The 18806-nt window shown below is 44.3% G+C and overlaps 1 protein-coding gene across 2 annotated transcripts in view; it reads left to right on the forward strand.

Annotated features, from left to right (window-relative positions):
* The window catches only part of RNF123 (ring finger protein 123), a 454378-nt gene that overhangs the window by 59654 nt on the left and 375918 nt on the right, over positions 1 to 18806 (forward strand). For both annotated transcript variants that reach the window (XM_029599662.1, XM_029599663.1), the window contains exons 10-11: positions 5755 to 5880; positions 9412 to 9526. In XM_029599662.1, coding sequence (XP_029455522.1) covers positions 5755 to 5880; positions 9412 to 9526 — 241 coding nt within the window. The remainder of the gene's footprint in view (positions 1 to 5754; positions 5881 to 9411; positions 9527 to 18806) is intronic.

Below are 18806 nucleotides of genomic sequence, written 5' to 3' on the forward strand. Positions count from 1 at the left end.
CGTTGTCCCCAAGGAGGATGGGTCCTATCGCCCGATACTGAACCTCAAGAGGGTCAATCGGGCCCTCAAAATTCCTCATTTCCGCATGGAAACCCTGCGAGCGGTCATAGCGGCGGTTCGCCCCAGAGAGTTTCTCTCTTCTCTCGATCTTGCAGAGGCGTACTTCCATATTCCGATTCACCGCGACTACCAGAAGTATCTTCGCTTCCATGTTCTCAACCAGGACTTCCAGTTTCTGGCGCTTCCCTTCGGTCTCGCGACAGTGCCTCGCACCTTCACCAAGGTCATGATGGTGGTCGCGGTGGCTCTGCGCCAGGAAGGAATCCTTGTCCATCCCTATCTGGACGACTGGCTCATCAGGGCCAAGTCGGCGGCTTCTTGTCAACAGGCGGTGAATCTCGTATTATCTCTTCTCGCTTCCCTCAGGTGGATAGTGAATTTCTCCAAGAGCAACCTTCAACCCTCCCAGGAGTTAGAGTTCCTGGGAGCCCACTTTGACACCCGAGTAGGCAAGGTCTTCTTACCGCGTGCACGCGCTGTCAAGCTGATCGAGCAGATTCAGAATCTGATTGCTCTACCTTCCCCGACGGCCTGGGACTACCTGCAGGTTTTGGGATCCATGGCTTCCACCATCAACCTCGTCCCCTGGGCTTTTGCTCATATGTGTCCGTTACAGAAAGCTTTGCTATCCCGCTGGCAGCCGGTGTCAGAACAGTTTCACATGGTTCTTCCGTTCTTGGACTCTACAGTCGACGACTTGCAGTGGTGGCTGTCGCTCCCTCATCTCTTCCAGGGGATGCCTCTCCAAGCGCCACAGTGGACGATAGTAACCACGGACGCCAGTCTGTCGGGCTGGGGTGCAGTTTGTCTCTCCCAGTCCACCCAGGGATCCTGGTTGCCGATTCAGTCTCGCTGGCACATCATTCGGTTGGAGACCCTGGTGGTGCGCCTGGCCCTTCAGGAGTTCCTCCCCCTGCTCTGCGGCAAGGCAGTACGAGTCCTCTCCGACAACTCTACCACGGTGGCTTACATCAATCGCCAAGGGGGCACTCGCAATCCCCTGGTGGCCCTGGAAGCCAGCCGTCTCTTCACATGGGCGGAACGGCATCTGCAGTGCCTGGCGGTGTCCCACATTGCAGGCAAGGAAAATGTCCAAGCCGATTTCCTTAGCCGTCAATGGCTCGATCCGGGAGAGTGGGAACTCTCGGATGCGGCCATGGCTCTGATAGTGGACAGGTGCGGTCCCTCCCACCTAGACCTCATGGCGACCCTGCGCAATTCCAAGGCCAATCTGTTCTTCAGCCGCTGGAGGGAGCACGGCTCAGAGGGCGTGGATGCTCTGGCTCTTCCTTGGCCAGCGGACGTCCTCCTGTATGTGTTCCCCTGGCCTACGTGCACATCTGGAAAGTTTTTGAGTCTGTTTGTGCGGAGTCGGGTATCCCAGCGCGCTCCGCCCCGGTCTCCGTGGTTCTTTCTTTTCTTCAGAAGGGTCTCTCCAAGGGCCTCTCCTTCAGTTCTCTGCGCGTACAGGTCTCTGCGCTCGGCTCTCTCCTGTGTCGGGTGGAAGGTCATTCCCTAGCGGGCCATCCGGACGTGATTTGGTTTCTGAGGGGCGTTAAACATCTCCGCCCCCCCCTCTCGTGCCACGTGCCAGTCGTGGAGTCTTAATCTGGTCCTTTGGGCTCTCTGTGCGGCTCCGTTCGAACCTCTCCGCCATGCTACGCTAAAGGACCTCACACTAAAAACTGTCTTTCTGGTCTCTATCTCCTCCGCTTGGTGGATCTCCGAGATTCAGACATTGTCCTGTCAGGAGCCCTTCTTGCGTTTTTCCGATTCGGGGGTCTCTCTCAAGACGGTTCCTTCTTTCTTGCCAAAAGTTGTTTCCACCTTCCACGTCAACCAGTCGGTAGAACTCCCTGCATTTTCTCCAGAGGAGATTGCGGGTAAGACTGGGGGCGATCTCAGTCGACTAGATGTCAAACTGGTCCTGCTTCGCTATCTCCAGGTTACCAATGACTTTCGCGTTTCGGACCATTTCTTTGTCCTTTGGAGTGGTCCCAACAGGGGTAAGCCGGCTTCTAAGACCACTATTGCGAGGTGGTTGAAAGAAGCGATCTCTTCGGCCTATCTTTGCCAAGGTCGACCGGTTCCCGAGGGCCTGAAGGCTCATTCTCTGCGCTCTCAGGCTACTTCTTGGGCGGAGAGTCAATCTGTTTCTCCACAGGAAATTTGCAGGGCTGCCACTTGGACGTCCTGCATACTTTTGCTCGACACCACCGTCTGGATGTGCACGCTCCGGTTTTCGGTTCCTTTGGGCTGCAAGTGCTTCGAGCGGGACTGTCTCGGTCCCACCCGGATTAGGGAAGCTTTGGTACATCCCACAGTCTGGACTGATCGGGGTACATACAGGGAAAGGAAAATTAGTTCTTACCTGTTAATTTTCGTTCCTGTAGTACCACGGATCAGTTCAGACACCCTTCCCTGTCTGTCTTTATTATGTCCTCTCGAAGCTTGTTTCTTGCAGGTTTGCAGATTCTATTACTTCTTTTTTGCGCAAGAATACTGAGCACTTACACCGGAAGCCTTGTTCGTTTTTTCATGCTAAGTATATGCAAGAGCGTATAGATATACCATGTTTATTACATTGTTCTGCAGTTGCTCCATTGAGCTTTATGTGTACTTGCTTGATCCTGTTTGGATTTTGTTATTTTTCTGCTTTGACAATGGTTATACTGAAGGGTTACAGGATAGGCTCTGTCCTGATATAGGGCCTCCTTCAAGTTTTAGTCTGTCTCCACCTGCTGGAAAGGAGGCTCATCCCACAGTCTGGACTGATCCGTGGTACTATAGGAACGAAAATTAACAGGTAAGAACTAATTTTCCTTTCTCCTTCTCCCCCCAGACATTCTCTCCTTCTCCATCCTGCCTGTTCAGTCCCACCTGCCCTGCTGCTCTTCACTTTTGGCCAGCGCTTCTCCTGGATTCAGGGCTGTTGTACCCACTTGTAGGGCTCTGGGTAAACCTTTTGTGACTGGATCCTCTTATTTTTTTCACATGGACCACCCTCCATAGCCCCAACTCATACTACCAATTCATATCCCCCAACCGATCTAATACTCTCCACCAAAAGGAATCTATCTACTATTGGGATTCCTGCCAGATACTTGTGACCTGGATTGGCCACTGTTGGAAATAGGATGGGCTTGATAGGTTCTTGGTCTGACCCAGTATGGCAGTTCTTATGTCTCTTCCCCCCCCCCCCCTTCAATCTTTGCTCAGTCTATTTAAAAAAAAAAAAAAAAAAAAAAGTTGAAAGAAGACCCATCCTGTTTGCTTTTGGGGCTTGGGCTTGGATCTGGACCTGTACTTTTACCAGGACCATGATCCTTCCATCTGTCCTAGCTGTGGTTGGATGTCTCCAATGTTTCAGCAGTACCATGCCTTCACGATGGAGGCCTTATGGAAGGTGCCATTGAATAAGACCTTGAAGTCTTGGCTCAAGGTTAGACTGCGGAACTGATCCAACTCTCGGAGCAAAATGTTTTGGGACTCCTGGTAGTAGTCTCAATTGTGCTAGCTCCTGCAAGTCAAAGAAGATTCCCCCCTCCTCTCTCTCTGATGCTGACCTCCAAATCAGTCACAAGTCGGCGGTTGGACACTGCTTAGAAGAAAACACTGGATTAAGTGCTGAGAAAAATGGCTAAGCATTGTGAAGGTTCACTTTCCAGGGCACCAAAAGAAAACCAGTGTTGGTGCTTGGCTCCGCTCGGGCAGACCTTTCCTCAATGCAGAGATGAGATGAGATCCTTCTACATGGGTATCCTCTTCCTTCCTGGCACAGAAGATACTTATGGTGATGAGCAATTTGTTCTTCCCTTAATCCCAATTTTGGTGTTGTCTGTCTCATTGGCATGGAGTGTGCTGGTGCATTCCAGGGCACAGTAATAATCCACAAAAATTAGACTCTGGAACGTGTCCGAAAACCCTTTTTCACAGAAATGGGTAGTGGATGTTGGAATGTCCTCCTGGAAGATGTGATGAGGACAAGAACAGTAGTGGAATTCAGAAGGGCATGGAATAAAAAGGATCCATAGTGGCTGGAGGAAGGAAATGAAGATTGGAGGTAATGGGTGGTAATTTTGGTGTAACGTTTTTGTTCAGGAATAACCTGCACAGTACAGTAGTTAAAACCCTAAACATCTTGCTGGGCAGACTGGATGGGCCTCTTTAGTTCTCTGCCTCACCCCCCCCCCCCCCCCATTCTGTTGCCTGCAGGCTGTTTGTGATGGGAGGGTCTGGAGCAGGAACAGAGGGATAGCTGAAACTGAAGGCAGGCATCCTGTAGCTTTCATCAAATGGTTCAATTAAGGGATGGGAAGGCTTCAAGAATGTTGATTATGTGGCAATAGGCTGATTATGTACTTCTTCCTGTGGCTGCTCAATTTTAGGAGCCTAGGGGCATTGGTAGAGACATTTGGGTACCTTTAGAGGCATAAAATATGTCCAAGAAGCAGACATTTTTTCATTTGGAAGGAAATTCTAGAAGAGGAGGTCATTATATGAGAATTAAATAGGATGGACCTGGGAGTACAATTTAGAAAATATTTCTTTGTGGATGGGATAGTGGGTGCATGGAATGGTCTCTCTGCATAGCTAATGGAGGCAAAACGGTAGCAGAATTCAAGAAAGCATGGAATAAGCACAGAGTATCCTTAGTTGGGCGAATAGAAAACCAGAGATCAACTGAGTTTATGATATTACAACAGAAGGAAATTGTGCAGATTAGTTGGCCCGTATCCACCCTCACATTCAATGTGGCATGTAATATAACTATTCCATCTTTTTAAAAACTGAGATTAAAGGTCAAATTTTATTACTCTGACCTATGAACAGGTCTGTAGATATCATCATAGTTTTCAAGTGATACCTCATTTATGAAAATTTGCTGCACTAGTTGCAGAGAAAATAGCTTGTTATATACTTAAGAATTTTTGAAACCTGATGAGTCGAGTCAAATGGACAGGCATAAGGAGAGAAATGATGCATATTGACAACCTAGGAGCAGGATGGGATGGCATAAGGTTAGAAAGTGCATTGTGGATGCCTGATGAGTTTGAGAGAGAGAGTAAGAACTGCCATATTGAATCAGACCAAAGGTGCATGTCACTCACTGTTTCTGACAATGACAAGCAGCATGGGCTTAGATGCAGTATATAAGAAACAAGATGTGTGTAGAATTGTTCATGTTCTGTCATACTCTTCTAAATTTTTTTTTTTTTTTTTTTTTAGCAGTCATGGTTGAGGGGGTGCACTGAACCACGGTGACATCCCTGAGTTTTGTGTTAAATAGTCTGAGATAAAAAAAAAAAACCAAAACTTGTCTAATCCCTTTTTGAACTTCTCATACTATATCTGCCCAATATCCTAAGGCAGTAAGTTCCATAGAATAGCTATGTATATTGTGCTTTTGATTTAAACATGTTTCCTAATAATTTCATCAGGTGCCCCCTAAACCTTTTATTATGAATTATATGAGGGAAACTGTGCATAACACTTTGAGAGCCAGATGGAAAGGAATGGGGGAAGGATTTGTATGATGGCTCCTCAAGAAGAGCTGGGTAGAAAATAGTTTAAATCTACTCGTACAACTTAAAAAGGATTTTTCTCTGCCATGTTTGTGTTGTGCAAAGGTGGAGAATGAGTTTCTTGGTATGAAGTTGCTGGGTGCTTACTTGCCTGTCGCCTGTCTTTCAGAAACGGTGTGTCCCTGGGTACAGCTTTCAGTAACATTGTCATGGGACCAGGAATGGCGTATTTCCCAGCTATCAGCCTGTCCTTCAAAGAATCTGTTGCCTTTAACTTCGGAAGCCGCCCTCTTCGATATCCTTTTAAAATGACTTCTGAATGTTTAAACAATCATTTGGTTCAAGTTTTCTAGAAATGCTTTAGTGATTTAATTAAGCACCTAAATTGTAGGCTCCCAGATTTAGGAACCTATGATTTCAGTCGACTATTTGTCGAAGTTTAGGCCCTAAGTTATGGCACCTAAGCTAGGTGCTTAGTACTGCACATCAGTGCTAAATACCTAACTTTTTTTTTCTCTGCCCAAACTCTGGGGGTCATTTATCAAAATGCGATAAGGCGTTTTCGCATGTGTTAAGGGCTTATCGCATGCGAAAAGCCCTGTTAACGCATGCGATAGGCCCTTAACGCATGCGAAAACGTGTTTAACGCATGCGATAGCACCATATCGTATGGTGCGAAGCAAATTCAGAAAATAGGAGGAGTTGGGGGCGGAGAGTGGGCTGGGTTAGCCTGTCTGCGAAGAGCTATCGCACAGCCATAATGCCGATTTTGAATTGCGTTAGGCTGTGCGATAGCTGCCGTGACTGTGCGGTAAGGTTTCATTGCCCTTTGCGATGTCTCTCGTAAGGCTTATTTCAGGTGAATTGACGGGTCCAGCGCCTGAGAGAGAAAGAGAGAGAGTGGTTGAATGCAGGAAATACAACAGGTCTGGCACTTATCGCAGAATCTGAAAATGGTATCGCAATTTGCACTAACTTAGCTCTTCGCACAGGTAATTAGCGCAAATTGCGATAAATGCTATATTATCATAAAACACGCCCCTTTGCTATCGCATGCGGTACTTACCGCATTTTTGATAAATCCAGGCCTCTGTTCCTTTGATTGCTTTTTAGGAACCTACATTTAGATGCGTAATTAAATTAGGATCCTACTCCTGGCCAAATTCTGCACACGCAATGTAAAAAATGTGCAAAATTCTGCATACTAAATTATCAAAATAATAAAGGTGTAATCACAGTCTTTGAGTAGTAATTAATTTAAATGTAAAAAAACTGGATTTTTTTTTTTAAGTTTTAGGTGCAAAAGTTCAGTAATACTGCACCGTATTTAGGGCTTCTGTTTTTTGGGGATTTTACTTTAACAATCTACGGAATCTAAGGGGAGATCTGAGCTGCAGGAAGTGCTGATTTCTTGCCTATACTTCCAGCAGTACAATGGTGTCTCTAGTTGTAGCTACAAATGCCTGCAGCTCCTTTTGGGCTCTACTGATGACTAAAATGAATATTTCTGAAATCCAGAAAGCCTAACCATTAGGCAGTAGAATACATTCCCACTGCGCTCTCTCGCGCGCTCTCTCGCTCTCGCGAATTCAGCAAATGCACAATATTTTAATAATTTCCCAGATTTATATACTGGAAATATTGCTTTTTTTTCCTCTTTTTTTCTTTGTTTGCCCTTAGTAGCTGCTGTATAGTCTATGTGGGTATTCCTCGAAACAAAATAGTTGTCTCCAATAAATAGCTGAATTCACAGCAACCAAATGACTGGTACTCTTAAAAACAATATTGCAATATGTGATACTTAGCTTCTTTGTTCCCTATTTTAGGTGATTTTGATAGCTGGCCAAAGTCATGGGGACCTCTGCCAGACATTGCCAGTGTTTAGACGGGGTTATTGTCTGCTTTCAGGGGCCGGTACGGTTAATATTGGAGACATTCGCAGTTTCACCATGCTTATGACATGGCTGCTCAGGGATACTAAAAAACTAATAGCAACAGCTGTACCAATTACACTGCCCCCCCTTTTTTTTTTCTTTTTCTTAAACATTACAGTCACCTCCCTAAGGGGAATACAGAATGCTGGGACACAGTCATCCTGTGATTTGAGTACCTACAGTATTAATCTTTAATAGCTAGGAAAAGTTTTTTAACAGCCAGAAGTTGCTTCTGCACTAAAGGTTCATTTAGGAAAATTATGCGGGAAACTATAGACAAGTGAGCCTGACTTCCGTGCTGGGAAAAATAGTGGAAACTATTCTAAAGATCAAAATCACAGAGCATATAGAAAAACATGGTTTAATGGAACACAGTCAACCTCGATTTACCCAAAGGAAGTCTTGCCTCACAAATCTGTTTCATTTTTTTGAAGGGGTTAATATAAACGTGGATAAAGGTGAGCCAGTAGATGTAGTGTATTTTGGGATTTTCAGAAGTTGGACAAAGTCTCTCATGAGAGGCTTCCAAGAAAACTAAAAAGTCATGGTATAGGAGACAATGTCCTTTCATGGATTACAAACTGGTCAAAAGACAGGAAATGAGAGAGTAGGATTAAATGGTCAATTTTCTCAGTGGAGTGCCTCAGGGATCTGTACTTGGACCCGTGCTTTTCAGTATATTTATAAATGATCTGGAAAGGACTATGACGGGTGAGGTTATCAAATTTGCAGCTGATACAAAATTATTCAGAGTAGTTAAATCACAAGTGGATTGTGATAAATTGCAGAAGGACCTTGCAAGACTGGAAGATTGGGCATCCAAATGGCAGATGAAATTTAATGTGGACTAGTGCAAAGTGTTGCGTATAGGGAAAAATAACCCATTCAGAAGTTACATGATGTTAGGTTCCATATTAGGAGCTACCACCTAGGAAAAAGATCTAAGCATCATAGTGGATAATACATTGAAATCGTCAGCTCAGTGTGCTGCAGTAGTCAAAAAAGCAAACAGAATGTTAGGAATTATTAGGAAGGGAATGGTTAATAAAACAGAAAATGTCATAATGGCTCTGTATCACTCCATGGTGAGACCACACCTTGAGTACTGTGTACAGTTCTGGTCACCGCATCTCAAAAAAGATATAGTTTTACTGGAGAAGGTACAGAGAAGGGTGACCACAATGATAAAGGGGATGGAACAGCTCCCCGATGAGGAAAGGCTAAGGAGTTTAGGGTTATTCCGCTTGGAGAAGAGACGGCTGGGGGGGATATGATAGAGGTCTTTAAGATCATGAGAGGTCTTGAACGAGTAGATGTAAATCTGTTATTTACATTGTCTGATAATAGGACTAGGGGGCACTCCATGAAGTTAGCAAGTAGCACATTTAAAACTAATCAGAGAAAATTATTTTTCACTCCATGCACAATTAAGCTCTTGAATTTGTTGCCAGAGGATGTGGTTAGTGCAGTTAGTGTAGCTGGGTTTAAAAAAGGTTTGGATAAGTTCTTGGAGGAGAAATCCATTAACTGCTATTAATCAAGTTGATTTAGGGAATGACCTCTGCTACTACTGGCATCAGTAGCATGAGATCATCTTAGTGTTTGGGTACTTGCCAGGTTCTTGTAGCCTGGTTTGGCCACTGTTGGAGACAGGATGCTGGGCTTGATGGACCCTTGGTCTGACCCAGCATGGCAATTTCTTATATTCTTATGAGATTGCTCTTTTCTTGTTTGTTGCTTATGGGCTGGGCTAACACATTCACTCTAAAATTAACCACCAGGAAATATTCAACTTCCCATTGTTGCTTATTTTATTAATCATGTGGTTTCAATTAAACGATTAAATGTATCCATTGCTATGCAGTATGTTGCTTCTCCTTAATGCTCAGCACATATCCAGTGGAAGGTTATTGCCCTCTGCAGGATCCTCCTAGCACTGACCTTCAGAAGGTGTACCGGCTACTGGGCTTCTTGAAGAATGTGATCCACATAGGGATAGATGGGCCAGTAAGTTGCTGTCGAAGGAACCTTTGTCACCCTCCATTAGTCTGCACCCTGGGTAGCACTGCTCTAATCAAACAGACCAATGTAATAAATCTAGCAAGAGAGCTTGCAGATTCAGGCCTCATTTCTGCTCAGGAAGAAGATTGTGGTTATGGTGCTTTATATTTTTTTTCTGCATGTTTCTGATGCTACTTAGGCTATCCTGTAGCTTGTCATTCATTGCCTGAAGCATTCCTTGTCCTTAGTTCACCACCTTCGCATCTTTAGTAAGCAGGAAAAGTGATAGCTGCAAACCACTCTTTTCTTTCAAAACTTGATCCAACAAATGCAATTACTGAGTTATTCATTCCCCTGCTATTCACTCCCCTGCTACTGAGTCTCTGGAAATAAGACTGTAATCAGTGTTCTGACTTCTGTGTAATTAGCTCCCCCCTTCACAATTTCTTCAACTAGCCAGTCCACATCAGTGGGTTAGGCACTCCCCCCCCCCCCCCCCCCCCCCCTCTGGAAGATGGTGACTGAGTAAATCTGACTTGCTGACATCCCTGATGTATAGCCCTGCCCCGACAGCAGCCTGCCAGTATTTTCCATCTCCAGCAGATGATGGACATGCAGCTTCCTTGGAAGTTGCTTGTAGTGATTAAAAAAAAAAACCAAAAAACGAGAGAGAAGATTCAAATGCACCGCTTGAGCTGCTGAGGTGACACCCGTTTGGTCCCTCTCTGAGCACTTTAAGTCTGGAAGCCTGGTCAGGTGTAGACAAAAAAAAAAAAAAGCATAAAAGAGGACAAGGACATGCTCAGTGGTGAAAGCTTGTTCCCTCTCACCCTGTAGCAGGTGACTTGATTATGCTCTCAGCAGAGAGGCTGAGCTCAGATAAAGTTAGGAGGGAAGTTTTAGACCCCCCTCTTTTTTTTTTTTTTTTGTTTCCTTTTCTTTACCGGGTCCTCCTTTCCCTTGATGTTTCCCTTTTTTTTTTTTTTTTTCTTATCTGGGGAGTTAGTGAAGAGTGGCGGCGGGTTGAGCAGCTTTTGGCTAGGCCCTGCTTCTCAGGCTCGGTTCATCAGCTGTGTGGTAGGCTGCAGCAGCAGATTTTTTTCTTGCGCACTTAGTTGTGTGCGCGTATTCTCGCCTCTTGGCTGTGTACTGATGTGCATGCACGTGCACTTGGGCACGTAAGGCCTCGGCCTAGATTTGAGCGCATATTTGCGTTGGTGCATGTGGGCGCTGTTGGTGTGTGCAAAGGCCTGGAACTGAGTTTAGAAAAACTATGGCACCATGGGGACACACAATTTATTAGCATCTTGCTATCTGTGAGGCTTGCCATATAAGGGCAATCCAGCCATCACCTTCTCTATACCGGTGTCAGCACTGTTTAGATGCTCAAGAGATTTGGCTACTACAGATTTTGCTGATGTTCGGATATCCCTCGACCTGTGGTGGCTCTGGAGAGGAGTGGGCCAGAATGCGACACACCAGACAATTCCATCCCCCTTGTTTCTGATGGCACAGGGCCTATGACCACATCACCCTAATCTCGGAAGCTAAGCAAAGTTGAGCCTGATTAAGTACTTGCATGGGCATCCCCGAGAGAGGGTTTGGACAGTGCCATATTTGGGCCTATAGGCCCTGGGAAAGATCCATCCTTCTGGTTGGAATTTTTCCAGGGACTGCAGGCTTTTCTGCAGGGGTGCCCAGTGGAGGCAAAACATCTTACTAAGAATGGATTACATTCTCAGACTATCCCTGGAGATGTTCAGGGGGATGAGGATCATGACATGACGGATGGTTCCGATGGGGACTTGGCTTTCTCACTTCTGGAAGAGAGAGAAATTTCACCTGATTTGGAGCCAAATCGGACTTTTTTTTTTTTTTTTCACAAAGATGAGTTGCCGAGTCTGTTGACTCAGACCCTGAAGACACAAAGTGTCCTGTTTTTTCCCCCTCCTGGATCCAATTCAAGAGATAACTGACCTTGAGTAGAATGCCCCAGAGACAAGGTTTAAAGAGGGGCTCGTTTTGATGGGTTTGTATCCCTTAAATCTGAAGGTAAAGGAACAGTTGTGATTCCCGAAGGTGGATGCTTATTACCAAAGCGACTCACCATCCCGATTTGAAGGAGGGACAGCTCTAAAAGATACTCAGGATTGGAGGATTGACTCCATGCCTTTGAGACCATGACCATGAATTTGTAAATTGCTTCTTGCTGTTGTCTGGTTCAATCTGGTTTGCGTCTTTCTCAGGAGACCCAAGGAGCAGGGGTCCAGTGGTGCATCAGTGATGGAACCGGGAGCCAATTCTTAGCTTATGCGGGCTGTGACTTGTTGCAGATGGCCGTTAGAGGGATGACTTCCATGATGTTGGCTAGGCGTCAGTTGTAGGTGTGAAACTGGTCAGTAGACACTATTTCCAGATTCAGTCTTACAAGGTTCCTCGATTGCCCGAGGACAAGAAAAGCAGCATCATGTCCTTTTGGAGCCAAGGACCGCTCCAGGGATTCCTGTCTGTTTCATCCCTTCAGAAAATCTTGGTCATTTCATTCTAAGAAGCATAATAAGAATGTGGGCTCTGGGTCTTGAGCATTTAAATCTTTGCAATGAAAGTAAAGGGGCTCACCTACTGAATCAGGAGATAGGCGGGTATCTATTTGATATGATACAGACTTTCAGATACTTGAAAGGTTTTAATGATCCAAAGGCAACGACAAACCTTTACCATAAGAAAAAAATCAGCAGAACCAGGGGTCACGATTTGAAGCTCCAGGGAGGAAGATTCAGAACCAATGTCAGGAAGTATTTCTTCACGGAGAGGGTGGTGGATGCCTGGAATGCCCTTCCGGAGGAAGTGGTGAAGACCAGAACTGTGAAGGACTTCAAAGGGGCGTGGGATAAACACTGTGGATCCATAAAGTCAAGAGGCCGCCAATGAAGAGTGGGTGACTCGCCAGAATGATGGCTACTGCCTGGAGACAATACCCTTAGTCAATAAACATACACATGGTTACTGTGACTCCAACATCACTCTAAGATTCAACAGCAAGAGGAAATGTGGAAAAAAGGATTTGCACTCACAAAGACGGGAGTAGCTGGCTTGTTACGGCGGTTACTACCCCAAACCAAATATCCAAATTACTACCTCCACCTTCCTCTATTCCTGATGCCTTTCAACTAGCTTGATCACTCCATTCTTATACTTCACTTTCAATGCATATCCAGCATAGTTCTCTGCTTCAACAGCAGGGGAAAAGAAAAACTGTTACTTCACACATCCAGCAGAGCTCTCTGCTTAAACGGCAGGGGAGAAGAAAAAAGGGTTCGCACTCACAAAGCAGGGAGTAGCTGGCTTGTTACGGCGGTTACTACCCCAAACCAAATGTACCTGATACTTCACTCTCGACGCATATCCAGCATGGCTCTCTACTTCAACGGCATCGGAGAAAGACTGATACATCACGAATTTCCAGCATAGCTCTCTGCTTCAACGGCAGGGGAAAAGAAAAAAACTGATACCTCACGCATATCCAGCATAACTTCAACGGCAGGGGAGAAGAAAAAAGGATTCACACTCACAAAGCGGGGAGTAGCTGGCTTGTCACGGCGGTTACTACCCCAAACCAAATGTGCCTGATACTTCACTTTCGATGCATATCCAGCATAGCTCTCTGCTTCAACGGCAGGGGAGAAGAAAAAAACTGATACCTCACGCATATCCAGCATAGCTCCCTGCTTCAACGGCAGGGGAGAAGATAAACAACCAATAAGGGCTGTATAACATAATCTGGGTAAAAACAAATAAGCATGGGTGTAGCTTGCTTATTGCGGCGGTTACTACTCCTACTACCTCTAACTAATCAAGCTAGATATTTCACTTGGATGCAGCTCCTCCACCGCTCTCTACATTAATGGCGGGGGTGGAAGGGAATTAGAACCAAGAGCTAAGAGAAACAGATAAGTATGGGAGAAGAAATGAGGGAAGCTTGCTGGGCAGACTGGATGGGCCATTTGGTCTTCTTCTGCCGTCATTTCTATGTTTCTATGTTTCTATGTTATTTCTCTCTTATCAAAGATGGGCCCAGATTACGACAGACCATGGAGTCCTGGAGGTGGTAAGGGACAACTATGCTCTAGAATTTCTCAGAATTCCTTGTGATGCATTTATGGTCTCTCCATACAAATCTCTACATAAGAAAGTAGCATGAAGGCTATGTTAAGGAAGCTGTTGGAATTTGAAGGCTGTAATTCCTGTTCCTGGGGTGCTATTCATTTTTGTCATTCCCAAGAAGGAAGACGGGGGTCCTTTCGGTCCATTCTGGATCTAAAGGGAGTCAATCAACATCATGTGATTCACTTCAGGATGGAAACTCTAATTCTATAATTATGGCAGTACAAAGAGGGGAATTTGTCTCTCAATCTGATGGAGGCCTATTTGCATATTCCCATTCACCAGGAACATAGTTTCCTATGTCTCTCTGTTCTGGGATGTCATTATCAATTTCAGGCCCTGTCCTTTGGGCTGGTTACTGTGCCCAGGACCACCTTCAAGGTCATGGTGGTAATAGTGGGTTCTCTGTGCAAGGAGGACATTCTAGTCCATCCATATCTGGATGACTGGTTGATTCGGGCCACAAGTGCAGAAGAGAGTCACTTGGCATTTTGCAAGGGGATCTCCTGAGCTAGGCTGGGTGGTGAATTTGGCCAAGAGCAATTTACAGCCATCTCAGACGCTAGAGTATCTCGGCGTGTGATTTGATACAGAGCAGGGCAAAGTGTTCTGTGAGAGAGTCACATTCAGAAGTTAATTACTCAAGTTCAGAGCCTGAGAAGGACTATTCACCCAATGATGTTGTCTTACCTGGGTGAGGGTGCACATGCGGCCCCTTCAGCATGCATTACTCTCTTGGTAGAATCTGTGGTCACAGGAGTATACAGTGAGACTCCACTTGCCATTGGAAGCTCGTGCAATTCAACTGGCATGCTTGCGATTCGTCAAGCTGTAAGTATAATGTTGAACATTGCCATGACAATAGTCATCATCAATCATCAAGGCAGAACCAGAAGGCAACAGGTGTCTGCGGAGGAAGATGTGCTCAAGGTGTGGGCAGAACATCTTGAGGACATATCCATCTCCCACATTGCCAGGAAGGACAGTGTATGGGCCGACTTCCTCAGCAGACAGGTCTTGGACTCAGGAGAGTTTGAGTTGGCAGACAAGGCCTTTCAGCTCATAGTGACTCATTGGGGCTGGCCGAACCTGGATTAGATGGTGAGCTCCACCAAGATGAAGGTACCACGGTTCTTCAGTCACAGAAGAGATCTGATAGTGCTGGGAATCTATGCTTTCTTTCAAGTTTGGCCTCGGAGTGGGGTGTTACTTGCCTTCCCACCATGGCCAATGATAGCCAGGGTCATTTGGAAGATTGAGAGTCAGATCGAAACCGTACTTCTGGGGGCTCTGGATTGGCCCCGGAGGCCAATCTTCAGAGGCTACTGGTGGACAGTCCCTCTGACTGTCACTCTGGAGGGATCTGTTCCATCAGGGGCCAATACTGCATGACAATCTGGGTCTGTTCTGTTTTATGGTTTGGCTCTTGAGAGTGCTCGGATGCTAAAGCACAGTTATGTTTCTACAGTGATTTCCACTTTACTTAGGGTAAGGAAGTTTTTTATATTTTTAATTTGTTGGGGTTTAGAGAGTGTTTGAGAGCTGGTGTGAGGGGTGAGGTTCTGACCCTCTTAAAGTTGAAATTCCACTGATGGAATTTTTGCAGGAAAATTGGTTAAAGGCTTGGCCTTAAATACTCTGAAAGTGCAGGTAGCAGCCTTTGCTTGTTATAAGGGGTGGGCCAATGGTAAACCCTTGTCTTCCCATCCAGATGTGTCCAGGTTTGTGAAGGGAGTTAAGCATTTATATCCTCTCTTGTGGCTACTTGCCCTTTGGGACCTTAATTGGATCCTGTGTTTTTTGGCAGATCCTACATTTCGGCCACTGCGTAGTCTCTCTTTGCGGCTATTCACCTTAACAGTTTTTCTGGTAGCAATCTGTTTGACATGGCTGGTCTCTGAGCTGCAAACTCTTTCATGCCATGAGCTGTTTCTGTGAATGACTCTGGGGGTGGAACAGCTTAGGACTGTACCTTCTTTATTGCCAAAAGTGGTTTTGGAGTTTCATTTGAAGGTCTATTTCCCTGTCCACGCTGGACAGGGATAAAGATGAGCGGGATTATCTGACATGTCTTGGATGTCAAGCGGCATCATGTGCGGTTCTTGAAGATTACTCGCTTGTTCAAGAATCTGATCAACTGTTTGTGCTCCATAGTGGAGGTAAACAAGGAGAAACTGGCAATGCAGACAACTATAGCCCATTGAGTAAAGGAAGTCAAGGCTGCCTATGTGGATGCAGATATCCCATTACCTAGTAGGTCAGGGCACACTCCACTAGAGCTCAGGCGGTTTCGTGGGTGGAACTTTGGTTGTTTGTCTCCCATCAAGATTAGCCGGGCAGCAAGTGGTCCTTCTTACACACTTTCTCCAAGCATTACCGCTTGGACGTTGGGGCTCAGGAGGATGCTGCTTTCGTGCGTGCGGCGTTGACGGGACTGCAGGCAACCTTCCACCCTTTTTGGGAATAGCTTTGGTACATCCCACTGGTGTGGATTGGCCTGCCTGAGTGCAGAGGAAGGAGAAAATACTACTTGATGATGATTTCCTTTCCTCTAAGGAAGGCAGGCCAATCCACAACCTATCCTGGGTTGCCTACTTGCTTTTAGTTCTTCCCTTATCTGCAGAAGATGAAGAGTGTTTCTGTTCATTCATTTGAAGGACTGTTAAGTGACATAACCAGCCCCTAAGATTAGTTGGTGTGAATCTTTTTTTGCTGAGCTCAGTTGTTTCCCAGTCGGTTGGAAGCATGAGTGATTGACTGTTAATAGTCATGTTCCAGTATAATCAGTTCGTTCACAGTTTGGCTTTTCTAGAGATACTGGCGGGCTGATGTCAATGCAGGTCTATATGTCTGTGACATCAGCTTTATTCTGTCTCCAACTGCTAGTAGGAATGCATAACCCACTGGTGTGAATTGGCCTGCTTTCCTTAGAGGAAAGAAAATTATCAAGTAAGTAGTAATTTCTCTCTTTTTTTTTTTTTTTTTTTTTTTTTAACAAAAAAAGAAGTTTTGAAAAATAAGCAAGACTTAATTTTGTAGTTACATTTCTCAGTATTTTTCCTTTCTTGCAAAACAAGAGGACTGTCAGGAAAGCCTTTGATCCTTTTATAACAGCAGAAAAGGATAAGGCAACCAGTAATGTAGGGCACTGTGCTAAGTATTCTTCAGAACAGCAATTTACTGATGCTAGTACCTTATGCTTTGTATGTACAGAAAGAGGTCAGTTTTGCTATCCTAGAAGTGTCTGGTCAGCTGAGTTTCTATCCCAGGCATTTATGTTCTGCGTCTTAGTGAGTCTAGGAATATATCTTTTTATTTATGGAGCTAGTTCTATAGAATGCATTGCCTCTTGAGACTTGTTTGGAAATGGATTTTCTTCACTTTTGAAAAATAGTTAAAATTGTTTTTTGAGAAGGTGTTTGCTGAGATTTGATGGTTATGTCCATAGAGAGCTACTTTATTTCTTGCTTTGTCTTCCTGCAATGTACATGTTTTTATTTCATTTGTAATTGATGTGACAATTTTAATTGTGTTTTTGTCTTGTTTGGTTTTTGATGTATCTTTCACTTTGACTGATTTATTTTTGCTTGTGCTATCTTTGGTGAATGTTTTATATTGAAGTATTTATACCTGATTGTAATCCACTATGAGCACTTATTATGATTACTGGAGTACAAATGCATACAATAAATAATGCACAGGCTTTTTCATTGGTAAATGTTGCATCTATATGAAATCCTGGATTGAGTAAATTAACATTTTGAGTAAGATCCATGTTTAGCATGTGACTCAAATTTTTAATTGAGTGTATCAGTCACAACTGGGAGTCAAGAATTGGTTTTTAATGTATTTTGTGAGTATGTATGCTTATGTCCATTTAACTTGTTTGTGATTTAAAGTATACAAATTCTGTGTGGTGCACTGTCAAGGATTATATATATATATATAAAATGTACATAGTTGTATGGTGAACTGTCAAGGATTATATATATAAAATGTACATAGTTTATTAGTGGTGTATAAGAAATTAAATTTCCTTGTTCTCATTGATTCTTTAGTAGTGATGGGCCAGGCCTATCTGGTTTAAAGAGAGAGAATTTGTTACTATAGTACCTCCTGTAATAGGTCTCAGATAGTTCTGCTTTGTTGCTTATGCAGAGATCTACATTTTAACTTTCAGTTGCCTTATTTTATCTGATTCTGAGCTGGAGAACAACTAAAGTGATATAGATTTGAATCTGATTGGTTTATTGCTGATACTTTTAGGTCTTGTCAGGGGGAAGGTGCTGGTAGGATTTGAACTGTCAACATCTGGGAGATGAAGGGCCAGAGCCATAACAGAGCCAATGAGGGGACTAGAATAAGCAGGGCTAGGGGCCTTAAAAAGAAACAAAGATGGTTACTCTCTCTGGGAGAACCAGATTGGCCAAAGCTAGGCTAAAAGGGGTTTGCGGGCATCAGGAAGTTCTCAATAACCAGAATGTACAACTTGGATTGTAAGCCCCCTTGAGCAGGGAAATAGCTACAGTAACTGAACTGTAACTTGTCTTGAGCTTGGATTTGGAAAAGGTGAGTAATTCTAAAAATCCAAATCCCAAACGTTCCCCTTTTCCCACAGAGCTCTGCTAATTGCCTCAAATTTCAGCTGCGGCTGGTTTGCTTTAGGTTTTAGTCAATATTTGTGCTAATTTCTTTACATTTATTAAAATGTATTTATTGCTTAACACACGTGGCCTAAGCAATGTAAAAATAAAAACACTCAAATTATCAAAACATTGTACAAAAACAAATCCATACAAATTGCAGTAATATATAAAATACCAAAAATATAAGACATGACAACACTCGCTCTGATCTTAACAGCTTCTTGGTAATAAAAAAAACCCTCATTAATATGCTGCATCCAAAACTCACGTGTGTCGCATCTAAAGAGGAGAAACTCATTAGCATATAATACCTACTAAACTTAGGCAACAGTACCTGGAAACCTAGCAATTCGCCTGCTTAAATAAGATTTAAAAAAATAATCTGTATGTCTTGATGCAAACGCTTAATCTTAATTCCACTGGAAGAGAGTTCCAGAAAACAGGAGCTGCTATAGAAAAGGCAGATTCTCTAGTGA

This window comes from Rhinatrema bivittatum, chromosome 4 (assembly GCF_901001135.1).
Source record: "Rhinatrema bivittatum chromosome 4, aRhiBiv1.1, whole genome shotgun sequence".
NCBI lineage: Eukaryota > Metazoa > Chordata > Amphibia > Gymnophiona > Rhinatrematidae > Rhinatrema > Rhinatrema bivittatum.